Source organism: Ochotona curzoniae, unplaced genomic scaffold (genome assembly GCF_017591425.1).
Source record: "Ochotona curzoniae isolate NIBS_2020 unplaced genomic scaffold, NIBS_Ocur_1.0 contig_2688, whole genome shotgun sequence".
In the NCBI taxonomy this organism is placed as follows: domain Eukaryota; kingdom Metazoa; phylum Chordata; class Mammalia; order Lagomorpha; family Ochotonidae; genus Ochotona; species Ochotona curzoniae.
This window is the reverse complement of record NW_024465553.1, coordinates 2,204,141-2,224,523: the sequence shown is the minus strand read 5'-3', so window position 1 is coordinate 2,224,523 and position 20,383 is coordinate 2,204,141. Positions and strand designations below refer to the sequence as shown.

At 52.9% G+C, this 20,383-nt stretch overlaps 1 protein-coding gene across 2 annotated transcripts in view; it reads left to right on the top strand.

The window, feature by feature from the left end:
• The window catches only part of WDR25 (WD repeat domain 25), a 121,958-nt gene that overhangs the window by 69,254 nt on the left and 32,321 nt on the right, over positions 1-20,383 (top strand). For both annotated transcript variants that reach the window (XM_040975059.1, XM_040975058.1), the window contains exons 3-4: positions 7,345-7,492; positions 17,570-17,700. In XM_040975059.1, coding sequence (XP_040830993.1) covers positions 7,345-7,492; positions 17,570-17,700 — 279 coding nt within the window. The remainder of the gene's footprint in view (positions 1-7,344; positions 7,493-17,569; positions 17,701-20,383) is intronic.

Genomic DNA, 20,383 nt, shown 5'->3' with positions numbered 1-20,383 from the left:
CAAAACTACGTGGAGAAATAGTAAAACCTGCAGGTGTAGCTGGCAGTTCCAACACTGTTCTCTCAGCGATCGATGGATCAAGCAGATGGAAAATCAGTTAAGTTACAGAACACTTGAACAACGCACTCACCCAGCTTGGCCTGGCTGGCATTTGTTGGACAAGCACTCTGTGCCACGATAGCAGAAATTCACATTGTTTTTAGGTGGGCATGGGTATCTGTCAAGGTGGACCATGTCTCTGGAGACAGAGAAGGACTGCAACAAGCCCAGGTGTGTTCTGTGTCTGTGAAGAGCTAAGCGTTTGGCAGGGCAATTCAGACCCTGCTTGGCTTGCATGGTCAGCTTCCCACTCATGCGCAGCACAGGAAGCTGCTGATGACAGTCCGTGAAGTTGGGTCCTTGTGAAATACGTGGCAGACCTGGATTGAGTTTTGGGGTCTTGGCCTCTGCTTGGCCCAGTCCCAAGTGTTTGGGGGAGCAGATTAGCAATGGAAGTTATCACTTTCTGCTGTTGGTCTCCATTTTTCTACCTTTCAAATACAAACTTAAAAATAAAATTTTAAAATCAAAAACGATGATTTTTGAAAATTTACCGAATATTTGGAAACCAAATAGTAGATCTCTAAGTAGCCCATGCTTCAGAGACAGCACTGATAATGACGTTAGAAAAGATTTGGAACCAAATGCAGACAAACAATATGTGAAACACAGTGAGTAGCCAGAGCCTTTCTGAGCTGTTGACTTGCAGCAGCAGTGCTTACATTGGTAGGAAACTATCAAGTCGACGATCCCAGCTTCTACCCAAGATGGTAGAAAAGTGGAACAAAATAAGCAGAAATAATTGAAATACAGAACCAATAGGGAAACATTAGTGAAACCAAAAGGTGGTTCTTTGAACTCAATGAAAGTTATAAACTTTTAGCCAGACTCGTGAGGAATATAAGAAAAGAATACAAATTATCGGTAGTAAGGATTAATAGAGGTGACCTAATTTCATGTCGTAAAGATACTGAAAGGATATTAAGTTGATGGTCAGCTAGTTAACTAATGAACACCACAACCTAGATAAAAGAGCCAGATGGCAAAACTCTCACTTATATCACTCAAACAGAATTAGATAGTGCTGGAAGTTTCAAAGAATCAAAGAAATTGAATCTGGAGCTAAAATCCTTCCTATGAAACTCCGCTTCATTAGTGAGTTCTGCCAAACGTTTAAGGAAGAAATACCAACTAGCTTTGAGTCATTGTGCCCAACCCAGATGTACGCTTTGAAGTGTCAGAACCCAGCCTTGTTTAGAGATGAGGTCATTAGGATGGGCCCTGATGCTTTAGCACTGGCCTGCTTATCCAAAGAGGAGGCTTGGAGACAGATGTAGGACAGGCACCTCCACACAAACCACAGGGCGAGGCCTGGAGCAGATCTCCATGGCTCTCAGTGGGAGCCCTGCTTTCAGACGCGAAGCTGCCGGTAAGTTTCTTTTGCTTCAGAAACCCAGTTTGTGGTGAATTGTGATAGGTGAAGGAAATCCATACCTAAGCCCATACAAATTATCCGGAAACTCCAAGGGGGTGGGAACACTTTCCAACTCATTCTTGGGGGTCATTGTTACCTTGCTACTGCATCATGAAAAGCATGCTGTGAGAGAAAGAAGCTGAGCAGTGTCTGTCATGAATACAGCTGGCAAGTTTCCAAATCAAGTGCTAACACATCAGTCCAGCTACATATATTTGTAGTTCAAGACCAAGTAGGGGGCCCAGCATGATAGCCTAGCAGATAAAATCCTCACCTTGCATGCGCCAGAATTCCCATATGGGTGCCGGTTCTAATCCCAGCAACCCCACTTCCCATCCAGCTCCCTGCTTGTGGCCTGGGAAAGCAGTTGGGAAAGACCAAAAGCCTTCAGAGCTTGCACCTGTGCAGGAGACTTGAAAGATGCTCCAGCCATTGCGGCCGCTTGGGGAGTGAATCAACAGATGGAAGATCTTCCTCTCTGTAAATTTGACTTTGCAATAAAAATAAATAATACAATCTTTAAAAAAAGGACCAAATAGGGTTTATCCCAGGAATGCTTGTTTGCTTAGCATTTGCAATACAATTCATTCAATGACTAAAAGAAAAATTATATGTTCATCTTAATAGATTATTTTGACTATATTCAACATTCATTCAAGATTAAAAGAAGACTTTCATGAAAATAGGAGGGATCCTCCCTCAGCTGGGGTTGGGCATCCGGAGAAACATGGGCCCGTGGTGACCGTCCGTGGGGTGAGAACTCCCTGCCTTCCCCTGGAGCTCCGCCTTTCCCACCGGCACAGGCTTGGACCAGGGGTTGTGGCCAGTACGATGAGGCAGGACCATAAAAAGCATCCATATCGGAAAGGGAGAAGTGGACTGTCTTATTTGCCAGTACGTGTTCATGTATAGAGACCATTCCCTGAGCCTGTAAAATATTATCTAGTACGCAAACCCAAGTTTAGTGGAGCTGCAGAACCCAAGATCAATAGTACAAGAATTGATTCTGTTCTACATGTCAGAAACAAGCTATCTGAAATTAAAGTTTGAGATTCCATTGAGTGTATCCTGAAATTGTGAAGGGCAACATCTGAAAAATGAGTTGTATTTCTCCACATTGGGAACAAATAATCTGAAATAGAAATTTAAAATCTCATCATGTGCCCCGAATTTGGAATGAATTTGACAAAATCTGTGTAAGAAGCTTTCATTCAAAGCTCCAGGGGTGAGCACTGGGTGCTGGGGTAAGCAGGTGCCTGGGTGCTGTGGGTGAGCACTGGGTGCTGTGGGTGAGCAGGTGCCAGGGTGCTGTGGATGACCAGTTGCCTGGGTTGTGCACGTTACACGGCCTAGGAGTCCCGGCTCTGCTCCCAGATCCAGTTTCCTTTGACGTGAAGCACGCCGGGGACAGAGTTCCTGGCTCCTGGCCTCTGCAGCCCAGGCAGCCTTGGCTCTTGTAGGCATTTCAGGAGTAAACCAACAGAAGAGAGACCTTTTTTGTTTGTTTCAAATAAATAATATGTAAACATTAAAATTGCAAACAACTGCTTAAAGGAGTTAAAGAAGACCTAAATGAATGCAGAAAGTTTTCTTCATGAACACAGAACTGTGAGGACATCCCCCACGCTGAGCAGAGATTCCAGCCACTCCCTGGACAACCCCCTGAAGGGGTCCCGGAATGTTGGCTGGCGAATGCACTGGGGTGTTGGGCCCGAGTTCCCCGGGCCTGTGTTGAGCTATGTGAGAGTGGTCTCTAGGCGGAGCTGGGTCTGAGTGAGAAGGGTCCCAAGGTGTGGGGGTTCCGTGGGAGGCCATTTGCCCCGATGCTGCCGGCTGTAATCTGGTGCTGATTTTGGGGTGAGCCTGCCTTTTGCTGTGGTGTCTCCATGTGTTGACAAATGTCTTTGCAGAGAACATTCGCTTCCAGCGTCATCAGGCAAACGACCACCCTGCACTTGAGTCCTGTGGGATTTGCTTTTCTGCACCACTGTGGAGTTTGATTATTTCCAAGGGAGATTGTATTTCTCTTATAAATAAAAGCGAAAGACTGGCAGGAGGAACATTAGCTGTAGCTAAAGGAATGGACCCTGTTCCCGGTCCCGGGAGAGCACAGGAACTCCTGATAAGCTCCTGTCTCAGAAACCAGGGTGCCAAATCTCGAGCATGGGGTGGCGGCCGAGCGGGCAGCTGCACCCCATTGTGCCTCTCACGTTCTCGTCAAGACTGTTCCTTTGGTCAGACACATGGCACGGCTCTAGCCCATCTATCAAGTCATCTTGGGGACGTTTGCCAGAAGACTTTACTCCTGGATTCCGCGAAGGCAGTTTGAAATCTCTAATTACTTAATTGGAAAAAGGCAGACACTTGAGCCTGCAGCGATGTTTGGGAATTCATCTTTAAAGCCCGACAGTGAACATTAAATTGAATTATGGAGAGCGATTGGCCAAGATCCCTCTGTCCATCAGCGGGGTGGCAGTGAGAGGCGGCTGGCTGGGCTGTGTCGACTCGGAGCAGCGAGAGAGCCGGCATGTGGCTTACCTTTCGGGGGGCTTCCCAACCATTTCCTCAGTCTCTCCAGTCCCTGTCTCTCCTGCATCTTTTCCTGCCCTTCCTCTTCTCCTCCCCCTCACCAACAGGGTATGTGTTCTGAATTATTCTCAAGCATGGAGAAAGGGACAAATCAGATACCCAGTTGTCCTCCAGCAGGAACTGTGCCCCAGCTGGCTGAGCCACCAGCAGTGTTGGACACCTTGGTTGTATGGAGTCCCTGCTCCGCCCCCAGCTTCCCCTTCCTGTAGGCTGAGCTAGCCCCGTGTCTCCATTTCCCCCTAGTGTTCAGGCCGAAAACATGAGAGCAGTCCTGACTCTTGCGCTGTGATCCAAGAAGACCCTGCTGGTTCTTCCTGCCCAGGTGGCAGCTTCTCTCCCGTTCCCCTTTGCTGCTTCTCTGCAGGCTTGCCGAAGCCCCTCCTGCCCTCCCTGACTGCCAGGTCGGCTCTGCGCATGGCCCGCAGAGCCCCTTCCTGTGCTAGAGGAGCCAGCTGCCCAGTCTCCCACCCGCGGACACTGTGGGTGCTGCCGCCTTTGGGACATTTCCCTGGTCCCCTGCCGCCGTTGTCCTGTCACGGCTTTGGCCACCGACTCTGCTTGCTGCTACTCTGCAGTGCCAGGCACATCCTGTCCCCCAACTCTCTGCCCGTGCCATCCTTAACCTGCGGCCCGACTTCCCCAAGTCACCTGCCCAGTGAGGCTCCACCTGGCCACCACCCGCGTGCTTTGCCAGCCTCCTGCCCCGGGCACCCACCAACCTGCAGGCGCTTCATACTTCACATAGCTTCAAGTGAGTCTTGCTCACTATCTGCCAGGGACGGCTCTAGCTTGGTCTAGCCCTGGCAGTTGGGTAGCCACAGGCATGGCTCTTGCTCGGTCTAGCCCTGGCAGTTGGGTAGCCACAGGCATGGCTCTTGCTCGGTCTAGCCCTGACAGTTGGGTAGCCACAGGCATGGCTCTTGCTCGGTCTAGCCCTGGCAGTTGCGTAGCCACTTGTAGAGTGAATCAGTGGATGAAAGCATACTCTCTGCTTTTCAAATAAAAGAAATATTTTTTGAAGATAGCGTTATTGGGGGCCTGGCGCAATGGCTTACTGGCTAAATCCTCACTTTACATGTGCCAGGGTCCCATATGGGTGCCCCTCTGGCCCCTCTGCTTCCCATCTTTGTGCTCCCTGCTCACAAGCCTGGGAAAGCAGTCGAGGACGGCCCAAAGCCTTGAGACCCTGCATCTGTGTGGGAGACCCAGAAGAAGCTCTTGGCTCCTGGCTTTGGATTGGCTCATCTCCATCTGTTGTGGCTACTTGGGGAGTGAATTAGTGGACGGAAGATCTTTCTTCTGTCTCCTCTCTGTAGATCTGCTTTTCCAATAAAAAATAAATAAATGTTTTTTTAAAATGGCATTATCTCATATATGAAACTTGTCTTAGGTACTCAATTTCTTTTTAACCATGCACCTGTCTTAACACTGTCGATCTAGTTTAGTACTTTACTTTTTTTTTCTATTAAAGTTATACTTGTATGTAGTTTTTGAGGAGAAAGAAAAACTATACCATAGCCGTTCCTTGGCCTCTGGCTTTTGTCCACAGCTTCTCTTTCCACTTTGAACACGCCTGGCTATTTCTTGGATTGCCCTATCTGTTTCTGAATGCTAATGCTCTTGTTGTTGGTTCTTCAGCTTGAAACGCTGTGACCCCTGGTAAGGAAGAAAGGAGCCGTGCTCACTGAACAGCCGTTGGAGGCTGCCCCGGCCTCCGGCCTCCGGCCTTCTAGGCTGCCCCCCACCCACCCCCCGCCTCCGGCCTCCTTGAATTCAGGTTTCACCGGCTCCCAGGAGCGGAGCTGTCAGAACTTGGAGCCTTGCATGTCTGAGAGCCCCGGCATGCGGCAGCGGCAGTTCACATTTTCTCACCTTTAATGGGAGGGCTGCTGTGAGATCAGGTGCGTGGATGTGCACACCAAGTTTCTCTCTAAGTCAGGGAAAGAACACCTGCCCTTCCTGTTGTTGCGAGCCTGAGGTCAGGGGTCTGCTGTTCAGAGCTGCGTCCACGGCCACCAGCAGTGGGGCTCCAGGTAGGCACGAGCCTGTGGGACTGTGTGCTGTGCAGAAGACACCTCTCTCATCTCCATCTCGTGAGCCTGGCCAGAAACAGTGGGAGGCATGGAGCTACCCCTTACCCCACCCCACTGTGCTGGGGCAGGTGCTGTGCCTGCTGTCCCTGGGGACCCACTCTCCATCCTGTCGTGGCCCGAGGGCGGGGGCTGACACTGTGGGGCATTTGGAAGTGCTAGGCGCTGGGCCTGCCTGCCGTTGGATTAGAGCTCTCCAGCTGCGTGGAATTCAGACCTTGCTGGGGTTGCTGCTGAAAAGCTTGGCCCAGCCCCTTCCACCTGGCTCTCAGAATGTGCAGCTCTGCACTTGGGATCTGTATGCATTTTCCGGAAGTCATGCAGGGTGTGTAGGGCTTTTCCCATGAACCTCATTTTGCTCATGGGAATCACCTGGGTAGGCTACCCCTCCTGACAGAGGACAGCTGGGAGGTCGGTGCTTGCTTTAACCTTGTTGTAAACACAGGTGCGGCGGGTATGTTTTCACATCTCACCCATGGATGCTGGCGCTGAGCAGCATCCTCTGTAGGTGGGCATCGAGCATAGGATGTCTGGGACCTCTCTGGAGGCCAGCAAGTGTGAAGGCCTGAGTGGGTGAGTGGCCAACATAGGAACTGCTATTTTCTTTTTCTTAAAGAGTTATTTATTTTTTTTATTACAAAGTCAGATTAACAGAGAGGAGGAGAGACAGAGAGGAAGATCTTCCATCTGCTGATTCATTCCCCAAGCGGCCACAATGGTCGGAGCTGCACTGCACTGATCCGAAGTCAGGAGTCAGGAGCATCTTTCAGGTCTCCCGCACAGGTGCAGGGTCCAAAGGCTTTGAGTCTTTCTCAACTGCTTTCCCAGGCCACAAGCAGGGAGCTGGAAGGGAAGTGGGGCTGCCGGGATTAGAACCAGCGGCCATAGGGGATCCCATCACGTGAAAGGTGAGGACTCTATCTGCTAGGCTATCGTGCTGGGCCCAGGAAGTGCTGTTGTTTTAACCTCAGAGGGAAAAAAAGTTTGGCAAGAGCGCGCTCCTCCTGGCCTATCCCCCAGCCTTTACATTTTTGTAAGGAAAAGCTTTGATGATGAAGAATAGGAACTCTGATGCCCTGCAAGCTCTTCTCCCTGTGCAGAGCAGAAGGTGAGGCCTGTGGCCACTTTGGGTGCTTTCTGTTTCCCTTGCAGGTGTGGAATGCCGTGGACTCAGGGCGTTGCTTGCAGACCTACTCCCTGCACAGTGAGGCTGTTCGGGCCGCCCGCTGGGCTCCCTGTGGCCGACGTATCCTCAGTGGTGGCTTTGACTTCGCCCTGCACCTAACAGACCTCGAAACAGGTGTGTTCCTCTGTGTCGCTGCTCTCAGGTGAACCTTGGGAAAGGTTCTTGGTGGATCTATGGCCCTGAGACATGGAAGATTTTGGCGCGGTGGGCAAGGGAATCCAAGACAGTGCTCTCTGGGCTCTGTTTCCAGGCCACCTGCCAGTAGGGACCAGGGTTTCTCAGGAGCCAGCCGGGAGAATAGAACCCCAAGGTTGTCTCTGTTCCAAGCTGCAGGGCTGGAGGAAGACGTGGCTTGTTAATCAACTTCTGACATGCCGTTCGTTCTGGAATTGATTTAACTTTATCACGGTGTCCTGTAGTTGGAATCGGTTTCGAATCCCTGTCAATTCATTATCATTGCAAGGCTGTAAGGAATGATTCTATCTCACAAGGAAAGGCTTCAAAAAAGTTCTGCTTTAGCGCCCGTAGACAGTGTGTTTGGTAAACTCTAAGGGGACTCCTGACAAGCAGGGCAAGAAGAGAGAAGTCAGATGGGAACAAGTTTCCCCTCCCCGGGCACCCTGTGCAAATAGCCCGGCTGGGCCCTGCTCTCACCATTCCTCCCAGGCCCTCTTGCCCAGGCTTACGGGAGAGGATGGGCTAGGGACTCTTGGAGCCTCATGTTCCCAGCAGCTGCTCAGTCAGCACCCACATAGCCCGCTGTTTCCAGGCTCCTTGGCCACTTTTCTGCTGAGCCATTCTCCAGGGCTTCTCTTGAGCCCCCAGTTCCAACAGCTGTCCGCTGTCTAGTGGTGAGGGGATAATTCCAGGGCCCACCTGTGGGAATCATCCCCAGCCAGCTGCAGGGGTGTGGGTGGAAATGCAGTGAAATGATTGGGATAATTATGGGATTTGCACAATCAGACGAGATGGGACAAGAGAGTGGTCCCAGAGCCATCCTTGCCAGCACTGGGGCTCTTGCACTCAGTCTGCGCCATCCTCACCAAGGTTGGTGGCTGTAGTTGCGCCCACCTTCCAGGTGAGGCAACTGAGGCTCCGAGTGCTGAGGGCACCTGACCAGGACCCCCTGCCTCCCTCCCAGGGTGCAACTGTGCAGCTGGAGACCTGGAGCTCTGCCTGCAGTGCTGAGCAGTCAGCGGAGTTGCCTTGTGGGGTCTTCCCCTGACCCTGTGGTCCTGCTGACCTTCTGCCCTGCCAAGAGCCTGCTGGGGCTCAGGGAGTTTGGTGCTGCCTGGCAGGGCCGCTTGGGCTCGTGCTGGTGGGAGCGGCTGCTTACCTCCGTGTGTGGGGAGCCCTGCTCTGTTACTTTCCTTCCTGGCTCATTCAGCCTGCCTATGCCATGAGTCTGTCAGTGTTGGGGCTACCTCGCCACAGGGCTCACTACCCTTGCTACCTCATGTGCCTCAGAAGCCATGCTCACTGCAGGAGGCACTGGAGCATGCCCTTCCCAGTGAGCAAGACTCAGGCGTTGCAGGAACATCAGGCCTGGGAAGTCAAGGAAGTTTCCATGTCCCCAAGAGGTGAGGCCCAAGCTGATCCAGGTGCTGGCTGGACAAATCAGGGTGGCTGGGCACTCTGCTGGTAGAGCAGCAAAGGCAGAGTTGGCAGAGGAGCAGGATGCCACATGGAGGATGCCACGAAGCAGTGTAGGAGACAAGCTCCACTACCTGTGGGTCCCCAGAGTGGGAGGCGGTGCTGTCAGGTACTCATGTCAAGTGCATTGGGTAACAGTCATGGATTCATAGTGGGCTTTTCTCCTTCTCTGCTCTCTGTGTGTGTGTCTGTCTTTGGGAGGAGGCTTCTTCAATTTTCAGACTTTCAAAGAAGACCCCTTCTGCACAGTGAAGGACTGGTTCAACCTGTGGCATGAGAAGCCATTGCTAAGTTTTGCAGCAGGAGAGGTTTATGGGTACTTTGGACAAGTCCCCTGGGAGCTCGAGCTGGTAACATATGGCCACGGTGACATGCGTGGAGGGGCTGGGAAGTGCTTTGCCCAGCGGTGCTGGAGTTGCGGCTGGTGGGCCACTTTTTGGGCTGTGGGCTCATCTGTGGGTTTGGTTTAATGTAGTCAGCAGGTACTTGTTGCTCACCTGCCATGTGCAGAGCCTTGGCCTGGGATTACAGGAGAGTGGTGGGTATGCCATGTCTTCCAGCAAGGGTGTGGTTGAGGGGTTTGGACTCCCATCCCCGCCATGGCTGGTTGTTGCATTCTGCCTTCCGGGGCTTGGGTGGCTGCCCCTGGAGGATAGGGCCTGTCCTGGTTGTCTCCATATCACCTATCAACTGGCCTCAGCCTGGTTAGTGTGTGTGTGTGTGTGTGTGTGTGTGTGTGTGCACACAACTGGCCTCAGCCTGGTTAGGGTGTGTGTGTGTGTGTGTGTGTGTGTGCACACAACTGGCCTCAGCCTGGTTAGTGTGTGTGTGTGTGTGTGTGCACACAACTGGCCTCAGCCTGGTTAGGGTGTGTATGTGTGTGTGCACACAACTGGCCTCAGCCTGGTTAGTGTGTGTGTGTGCACACAACTGGCCTCAGCCTGTTGGGGTGTGTGTGCACGTGTGGGGGGGACAAGGCAGTGCTGAGTATGGCCCTTGCTGCATGCCCCCCAAAGGATGTGAAGCCCCCTGGGGTGAGGAGGGCTGGGCCTGCATCCCCCATCCCCTCCACCCGTCTCTGCATGCCGGCAGTCCCTTGCCCCGCACACCCAGGCTTTTCTGGCTGCTCTCTGGCTCGGGGTGGGCCTCGCAGCCTTGCTGACGGCCTCCTGCTCCGGCAGTCTCGTCCTTTCCCTTCCCAGAGGCTCATCTTCATTTTTACTTGATCGGCCTTTTTCCGCCCATGGTGATTTGGCTTTTTCATTTCAATCTAATTAGAACTCCCTGCCAGGAGAAGGCCACACGGGGCATTGTCACCACGGTGCGCTGGGAATTAGTCACTCGGTGCCCATTGTCGTTAATGGGGATTTGGCGCCAAGGCCATTTATCCTGGTGTCCTCAATCAATACAGTTAAAAATCTGTGGATTCTAAAATGTCAATACCCGGACTGAAATATGGAGGAGCAGCAGCATTTTATCTCGTTAATTTATAGTTCTGACAGGGTGTTGGCTTATAGAACAACCATGAATCAACACTTAAATAAAATCTGCTCACAGATTAATTATTTGGTGCCCCTGTTTCAGCGTGTAGTCTTCCTAACATGCCACCTGGAGTGGGAGCTGAGCTGGCCTCAGCGAGCGCGGGCTGACGCCACCAGGCCCGAGTGTCGCCTGCTGCATGAGTCACCTGCTCCACACACCCGTCAGCCCTTCTCCTTCAATCCCCCATGGAGGGTGCTTCTTCCTTACTCCATTTCCTTCCTCCCCGTGCCCACCCCCAGCCCGCTGGGAATGCTGTCTGTGACAAGGGATGCTGAGCCTGGCAGCCCAGGAGCCCTGGTGACTGACTGCGCAGCTGCCTGGGTGATCTGTGCCATCCAGCTGGGTTATCTCTGCTGTGCCTCTGACCCCCTTGCTCCTGAGTAATAGTGTAACAGCAGGCAGGGGTGGGGTGCAGGGTGTGCTCCTCCATCTCCTTAATTTTGACAGGCAGAGAGTGTCCCCGCACTGCCACCTCCATGTCTGTGCCAGGCTGGAGGAGGGAGAAGAGGCCTTGGAACATGCAGGTCCTCTGCAAAAGGCTGTGTCCTTTGCTGCCTTCCCAGCATGAGGCTTGGCGCCACAAGTAGGTCTCAGACACCAAGGAGAGGCCTCAAGCCTTCGGGATTCCTCCTGGTCTCTGTACTGGGGAGCAGCTTCCTTCTGGTGAGCCTGCTTGGGTGTAGGAACACCCACAGCTTGTCCTGCGGTCCTTAGCGCTAAGCTGGCCCCTTCGCTCTGGGTATGCCCTTGTCTTTTGATAGTGTGGACATGAGCGGCCTCCCGCTCCACAAATGCCCGTTCCTCCCCTAATTCTCTGACCAACATCTTACCACACCTACCTGACCTGGGTTTGGTCTCTGGAGTCTCTTATCATGGAATTTCTCCATAAGAAAATGACAGGCTATCTGTGCCTTGCAGTGTGGGCCAGGCTCTGGTTTCCAGCACCTGCCTGGCCCGCATTAAGTGGAAGTGGCTGAGTGGATGTCAGAGCCTGGGGCTACGGGGCACGCTTAGTCTCCCCACTGGCCTGCAAGGGGAATTTTTATCTCCACCTCACTTGTGTGGGCATTGAGGCTCAGAATGTCTGCTGACTTCCTTTGAGCCCACCCAGCCAGCAGAGACAAGCTGGGTCTAGCTCAGGCTGTAGCTCCCCATCACTCCTGTTTCCCTGCTGTGGACAGCCTGCTTGGCCTGGCTCGTGGGAGCCTGCATGGCTTTTGGCAGGCAGTGGCTCACCACCACCTGCAGAGGCTGACGAGAGGCCTCTGGGGAGAAGGCGTGCCCCAGGCCCTTCTCCGCTGAGCCTCTGATGAAGTGACCAGCTGAAGGGTGCCTCTCCAGCCGGTGACAGCCGGGCTGCGGTGGGAGCAGCACTAGCCCTGATGACTTCAGCCTGCTTGGCACAGGAAGGGCGAGCAGCGTCCAAATGAAACCTGTGGCGCCTGCCCAGGAACTTGTGGGGCTCTGAAGAGGGGGCTGCAGGAGGAGGCTATGCTTGTTCTAAGCCCCGAAGGGGAAGTACCGTGGGAGGCCCAGGCATTCCAGCACATTCAGGAGACCCTAGTTAAGTCCTTCCTGTGCCCCTGGTGACCACACGTCTCTAGTGGGTGAGTGAGAGGTCAGAGCTTTGGGTGCTTTTCCCTGTTTGCTTGTTGAGTCCAGAAGCAGAGGCTGCAAGGTGGTCATGCCATGGCCCCAGGATGGGAGTCTGATGCTGGCTCTCATGGGCTGTGCTTTGGGGACCTCCTTGCCTGGTGAGCACCTGTGCACCCACTCCGGGGGCCCTGCAGCATCTTCTGGTCATCTGCAACCCTGCTTTCCCCTAACCTCTGACTGCCCTGCCACCAGCTCCCCTTCCTGGGCCTCTCGTGAACAGGCCTGTTGCCAGTGGCTGCAAGGCCAGTTTCTGCTGTCACGTACATCCTGTCCCAACCTCGTCTTCTCCCTCCCCATCCAACTTGGAGCGAGACGCTGACTCTGGTTCTGGATGTTAAACCAGATGTTGCTAAACTTCATCAAAATCCTGCACCAGCCCCTCCCAAAGACCTTGGACAAGGTAGCGTTAACCCCCTGTGGTCTTCTTGAGCACTGCGCGGCGGGGGGCCTCTTTACTTCTGGGTGCTTGGTTACACTTAGTTTGGCTCCCTGCTTAGGCAAGGCTGCTTTGGTTGACTGAGCTTGGATCCTCAGCATGGTCCTGCCTTGTCTCCCCCTCTTGCCCCCCAGAATGGTGAATCCTGGCACCTCACAAGTAAACCTGGGGGGACACACCTCATTTGTGAGTTGAGAACATCTTAAACTTTTTTCTGCCCACTCCTTGGTTGTGGGAAAAGGTGGTCTCGTCCACTTGGTGTAGAGGCAATGGCTGTGAGGGCGCCGTTTCCTCTGAGTGCTCTGCTGCCACCACCGCTGGGTCTTGGGCCCGCTCTCTTTCCTAGGTTGTTGCTTTTTCTCACAATTACTGGGTTTTGTGCTCCAGATCTTAGAACTGGAGGCTCCAGAGTCCCTGGAAGGGTCACTGACTGACGAATGCACAGGGCCCAGTGGACACTGCCCTGTCTCTGCTCTCGGCCTGGGCCCTGCCCAGCTTGCCCAAGGTGGCCCCTGTTTCTGAGACTGAGTTTGATTTGAAAGTTGTTGAGCTCCTTTCCTCAACTTGGAGTCAGGATGGTTAAATTTACAGCTGGCGGAATGCTTCCCAGAGGATGAGTGGGGCCGTATTGATCGGAGCGAGTGAGTCAGGCGTCTCCGCCTGGAGCAGGCGCTCCATCACTGGCTGGCGGCGTCAGCTCCCCACGGCAACATTTCCCCCACGCCTTCCTCAGTCTGCGGAGGGAAGGTCAAGTCGCTGGAGGCTCAGAGGGCTGGAGTGCACAGAGCTGGGCTCTGAGAGCAGACAGGTCCAGAGCCGGTCTCGGGGGGCCAGCCTCTCATCTGAGTGAGCTTCCATCTCCTCTGCTGTGAGGAGGGGCTGCCGATACCCCCCATGGGGGCCAGGATGGCACGTGCCAGTCCAGGACAGCCTGAAAGACACAGGTGCCAGGTCGGTGCATGGGCTGGGCTGTTATTAGGTCAGTGTAGCCTCTGAGCTCCCCAGATAGAAGGTGTAACCACCCTCTTCTCTCTCCTGGGGGTTCGCACTTGGCTCTCATTTGGCCGGTTGTGTGCCAGGAACAAGACCAGGAGTTGGATTTACTGCATGAAAGAGGAGAGTCCCTGAGGGCCCAAGGGTGGACATCAGGGTGGCCAGTCATGTTGGCTCAGCCACACGGTGGTCACTTCAGGGGAACTTACGGGTAGTTCCCAGGAGTCACCAGTCCCATGTGACAGGAGCCTTGTCCAGCGATGGTGGAGAGGGGGGCACTGCTCAGGATGGTGGCATTACAAGCACGCAGGAGCTTCTGTCTAGTGCCTTCGACATGTTTTTGCTTTAGTGACATTTTTATTTGTATCGTGAATGATTAAAGGAGGCTAGGAAATGGTTTTTCTTAACTCCAAGAGGATTCAATAGTTTGTAATAAACGATTCCCAGACTTCATCCCTGACTCAACAGCTGCGAGGGCTGGCCCAGGGCGTCGTGCTCTCAATGCCTTGTGACAAGAGCTCCAACATCATTCAGCTCATGAGGACCCTGCTTTTAAAAACCTGTATCCCTTGATTTTAGCTTTTCATTTAACCAAAGAGGGAGTCCACAATTCGAGGTTCCGTTTCTCCAGCTCTCTCAGCTCTCCATTGTTTGCTGTGCAGCACTACACGTTGCACAGCGGCCTCTGTGAGGGCCCAAGGTCCCTGCAGGGAGGTGACAGGGACAGTCCTGGGCCCTGTGGCTTTCAAGACCTCGCATCACCTTGGTGTCGTGCTGGGAGGTGACTGCTGTGCTCCTGGTGTCTGCAGCCAAGCCTTGTTCGAGGTTCCCTCCTTAGTGGCTGTCACTAGGTAACTAGAAACTGACTCAACAATCTAAAGATGCGGATGTTGTGGCTAGGGTGTTAAGCCTTAGCCTGCAGTGCTTCCAATCCAGCTCCCTGAGAAAGCATCGGAAGATGACCCAAAGCCTTGGGACCCTCCCCGCAGCATGGGAGACCTGGGCGAGTTCCCGGCCTCTGGCTTTGGCCCAGCCCAACCTCCATCATCCCAGCTGTTTCTGCAGGCAGGAGTGTCCTTGTGGGCCAGTGGGTAGATCTTCTGTTTCTCCTTCCCTCGTGTCACTCTACCTTTCCAGTAAGTAAATAACCATTTTTTTAGATTTCAAAGATCTTTTACTTTTGGCCCCTTTTAATGAAGAGAAAATAGTGAGCAGCCTAGTTATTTTGAAGTAAAAGCAGGAAGAGAAAAATACCCACCAAAGCCCATCTCCAAATGGAAACTTTTGGTATTTACCGGGCAGCATCTTAAGAACATTCAGGAACACAGCGCTCAGGGCTGCTGCTTTCCAGCTGAAGGGTATCAGTCATCACGTGTTAGCAACTCGGCCTTTCCTTACCCCTTCCCTACCTCTGCCCCTGCTCTTTCTGCAGCAGAGGTAAACTCACCGTTGTGTGCTCCGTGCCTGGGAAACAGGGCGGGCCTTTCTGCAGGCAGGTAGAGTCCTTGTAGAGCAGGGGTGACCCGAATCCCAGTGGGTGTGAAGCTGGTAGTCCCTACTGGAGGAGAAGCCTGTGGCTGGGTGGGCACTGTGGGGCCGTGGGCATGGGTGTACGGTGAGGGTGTGGGAGGCTGCAGCCTCTGTCCCCTTCGCTTGCCTCAGGACCATTCCCCAGCCGGGTGGGTGAGTGTCGTCAGGGCCCATCCTCTGCTGGCCTCTCCTGGCTGGAGGGTTCGCTCGCCATGCACAGTGTGGGGGCAGGGGAGGGGGGCTGATGTCTGGTCTCCAGCACTAGCACGAAGGGTGAGAAAGAACGTGGCTTCTTGGTGGTTTTCAGTCTGAGAGAGAATGAATTTCCAAGAAGATTAACTCAACCGGAAAGTGATTCTTCATTTATATGAAGTCAAGTATTTTCAGAATTGTCTCTGATGACAATTGTAGGCTCCTAGAAGACAGTAGAAAAAAAAATAATCAACACAGTTAACTGCCTGTGGAGGTAAAAGTGACCCTTTAACAAAGAAGAGAACGGCAACTTTTCAAAAAATTCCTGCTTTGAAAAGTACATCCTGAAAACAGATGTTTTAAAGTATTTTCATCACTAGGTGTGTTTTGCAGCCAAAAATGATGGAAGCCTATCACCTGTAAGGCTGTAAAATCTGCAGGTTGCTAACTTGGCTGGAAATCCCTTCTGCAGAGCCCTCCATGGCTGATGAGTGAGTTGTCACAGACCTGGGAAGGCAGCCACACCTTGTGCTTGTTCAGGAGCCTTTATGTGACATCAGGGAATGGAGCTTGTCAGCAACACGTTCACAGAGCGCTCTGCACCCCTAGTGGATAAAAGGGGAGGATGCCTGCTGTGTGGCCAGGAGCGGTCAGCTCCCTCCCGGATCCACACAACTCTGGGACAGTGCGTTTCTGCAGTGGGTAAGGCCCCCTCCGCCAGCCACCTCTAGTCACACGAGAAAGGGGCACCATTACAGTGCTGTTGATTGCTAAAACTGTTACAGCTCAGGAGTTTGAATGATTTCCAAGAGCTTCCTTGTTAGCGCCAGTAAGTGGTACATTAAAATGTTTTGAAGTACTGGTTAGTTCATCCTTATCTTGTCCTTCGCAACGTTCTGGTTTCTGGTATTTTCACATGTTCGTACTGTGCCAACACTGTCAGCACACAGACAGACATCCACAAGTTGCTGATGCGTGAAGGGGCACAGGCAGCTTTGGCAAGTTAGGTTCGTGGCATCACCTGCCATTCCCCATGAGAGCTGGCAGATGACCCTCCTGTCCTTACCCAGCCACTGAGTCTGGTCGCAGCACACACAGTGGTGGTGCCTTTACAGTCCACTGTTTCCTGGGCTTCCTGGGCTCCTATAAGAGAAGAGAGCGGCAACTTTTCAAAAACAGATGTTTTAAAGTATTGGTGTTGGTATCTCCCTGTTGGCCACCGCTTGCTTGGGTTCCCCAGCTGCTGTCTGCCTCAGTCCAGTGGCAGAGTTCCCATGGGCCCAGAACAGCCACAGTTTTCCCTGCGGGACTGCAAAGACACCACACTGGCTGTGGGAGCCCTGCCCCTGGGGACATGAGTGACTGTGGTGCTCGTGCTGTGTCTGGATGGCGGTGCCGAGAGGGAATAGGTGAGCCTAGCAGCTGGCGCCGGTGGACAGAGCCTGCCACAGTAGCAAAAGCAGCACTGAATGCTTGATGTTTCCAAAACCCATGACCGATCTCTGGCAGGCGAGCATGGTAAGAGGTCCTTCTCACTGTGTGTAGACATGCATGCATAGATAAATGCAAATGTGGCACAGGGTTATACAACGTGACAGCCATTCAATGACCAATGAGCCGGCGTGAGGACTGAAACCGCTGAAGCTTCATACCCCCTGTTCATTGCACGGTGTGGGCCACTGTGGCGTGCCATGTTCCGCAGCAAGCAGTGCGTTCATGGTTACCAAAGGTCTTGTCTGTAGCTGGTTGATCCTAGGGAAAAGGGGGAAAAAAAAAACAACCCACTGAGCAGTTGTGCTTCAGGCTTTTTGGTAAACAAACAGCTGTACTAGCTGCACAACTTTGGTCATGCTCCCCTCATGGGGCTTTGCTGTTTTCGCCTGTAAAATGGACCTAGCACTTCTGTGCAGTATCTAGGAGTTAGAAGTATGCTGTCTGCAGAGTCTAAGAAGGGACAGGTGATTGTAGATCTGGCCATTCAGTTTAGCCCCGGGCAGAGGCTGGCCACATGTGCAGGGGAATGTTCCCACCACCACCACTGCTGTGTTTCCAGAAAGTGTCCATCAGCCTGCGTGGGGTCTCGGAGTCCTGTTTGCTCATGAACTCCCATCAGATAGGATTTTAGTGTCCAGATACTTATTTTGTGATCAAAATGTTTTCTAAACCTGTCTCTACTTTTTGTATTGTAGGAACCCAGCTGTTTAGTGGACGGAGTGACTTTAGAATCACCACCTTGAAGTTCTATCCGAACGACCCCAGCATTTTTTTATGTGGTGGCTTCAGCTCTGAGATCAAAGCTTGGGACGTGAGGACTGGCAAGGTAATGCACTCCTTCTTGCGTCTCCTTTTCTTGGGCACTTGTCCGGCAGGAGGAGTCACAGGGCAGGACAGCGGAGGAGCCTACATGCTCTGCAGTGACCACTCGGTGGTTCGTCGGTGTAGAGCTCAGCTCTCGGAGTCCTGAAAGAACACTGGGATAACACTGGTGCAGGTCTGGGTGGTGAGGTCATTCCTGTGTGCACACACTCCCAGATGATGTAATGGGACTTGCCCTTGGCTCCTGAGGGCACAGGTCACTAGGTCCTGTGTGTACGTGTGTGTGTGTGTGTGTGTGTGTGTGTGTGTGTGTGTGTGTGTGTGTGTGTGTGTGTGTGTGTGTGTGTGTAGCACTTCCTGCAGGGGTTGCCCCTGACTCTCATTCCCATGTCCTGCTGCTGTGTCAAGTTCGCTCCGTCCATCTGATCGGTTGGGCCCCGGCAGGTGTCACAGCCCACCCACAAGCTGTCTGCCATTCCTGTTGTCCTGCCTTCCCGACTCTGAGCCCAGTGACAACAGCTGTCTCATGTTAGGGCTGTGGTTTCCTCTCTGGCCTCTCTCTCATTTTCACCAAGTGGTCCCGTCCCTCCCTGGCCACAACTTCTAGGCTGTAGTCCTGAGGCCCCTTGGCGTCTTCCAGAACACACTAGTTCGTTCCTGCCATAGGGCCTTGCATGTGTTGCTCCTGGTGCAGGGGTGCGGGGAGGCCGGCCCCGTGCAGCAGACCCTGTGTCCTCCAGCCCTGCCTGCTGCCTTGCTCCTTCCCGCAGTGCTGATCACCACCTGACGTACTACAGGATATTTTTGGTGTTCATTTACTTGCCTCTTTCTACTCTAAAATAAGCTCTTTGAAAGCAAGCAGAGATTTTTGCTGTGACTGACACTCTAGCTCTGAAAATGCACTTGGTGAATCACGGTTGACGAAGAGACTGGGTGACCAAGGAGGGCAGTGATGTAGAGTGTGTGAGCCCAGCAGGTGGGGAGAAGCTGTGTGTGGGGACCAGTGGCCAGCCGCCCTGGGCTGGGCCCAGCGGAGAGGCCTTGAATGCCGATGGTACTGGATGGCTGAAGGGGACTCCTGGGGTATCATCGGGCCCGGGCCATGGTGGCAGTGGTGGCCCTGGAGGAGATGGAACACAAGAGGCTGGAGAGCTTTGCCAGACGCAGGCCACAGGCCCGGCTTCAGCAGGCCTTGCTCTGCCCTTGGGCTTTGCTGCTGTGGTCTGAAGCGGGCACAGCTTCTCCAGGTCTGTGGGGCAGTGGGTGGCTGACTGTGCAGGAGGGTACAGCGTGTCACCGAGTCTCTTGTCCCCAAGAACCATAGCCAGTTGTATTGGCAGCACTAGAAGATTCTGCCTAACAGCATCATGCCTCTGACAGTGCCTCCCCTCCACCCCCAGGACAGGTGCAGGCCCCAATCTGGCCTCCCCATGCAGAGGCCCGTGTGCGTGTCATCTGGGCAGAAGGGAGTTGTAGCCTTGAAGGCCTAGATTGCAAGTTTGCCTTGATTTTCAGCTGTCCTCTACAGGGAGGCCCTGCTGGCTTTTTGATCTTGTTGTGAAAAGAACCTGAATACAGAGAGCCTTTTGCTTTCAGAGTGCAGAGTTTGGCCCACAGATAATCTTGCTTCAAGCACTTCACAGAGGGAAGTAAAGATAGATATATTCTTTTTTTTTTTTAAAGGAGGTGGGGCGGGGTAGAGGGTCATGCATTTTTCTTTTTACATACAAAGAAACTTTTCATAGAAATATCTGGGAAAGAGGAGAAAGAAGCTATGCTCAAAAAAAGTGCACACAGTGGAATTTTTTTAAAATCACTGCAGTCTGTACTGGGATATGAATACACAGAAAATGAGATGTTTGAAGGTGTTTACACGTCGGAAACGCTGAGTCATGCTGTCAGGAATGGGACCCCTGGCTTCTGTGACGGCCTCCCTTCAAGCTGTACCCGTGGCACTTGCCGTCCTGACTCTGAGACCAAACTCTAAGAAATTACTCAGCAAGGAGGCCGTCTGACTTGAGAGTTGGTTAAAAATATCAGATTTTCTCCCAGGGCAGATACCAGCTGACGAGCTCTGGAAATGCTGGGGGAGCAATTAGAGGCAGATGTTGCTATGACTGGACCTGGCATGTTTGCGAGTGTCTCCCGAGCTGAAGGTGTGAGTAGAGGGATCTGTGCGCTGTTTGTTTGTACTCCTGTTGCAGCAACAATCCTCCCCCGCCGGGTCACAGGACGGGTGGGGGGGGCTCTGGCTGTGACAGGTGCCCCTGGAGCGCACTGCTCTGTCCCAGGTGCTGAACGCCTGTGCCAGCTTGAGCAGCATGCGGCAGTGGGGATCACAGGGGTACAGCGCAGGGGGCACACAGGCCTTGCCTCCCGACCCAGACAGGCTTCCCCTTCTGTTTGCACTGGGGAGGTGTCCTTTACTGTAAAGTGCTGTGTGAACATAGGACAGAGCTGGGCAGTTTAGCAATAGAAAGAGGAGGTGTGGTCCAGTCAACCTAAGGTAAAACAGAAACATCTTGATCTCTTTCATTTTTCTTTCCTCCTGTGGTTTGGTCTTCATTCATTTATTTTTTTTAAGATTTATTTCATTTTACTGGAAATCCAGATATACAGACAGGAGAAGAGACAGAGAGCAAAATCTTCCATCTCTTGATTCACTCCCCAAGTAACTGCAATGACCG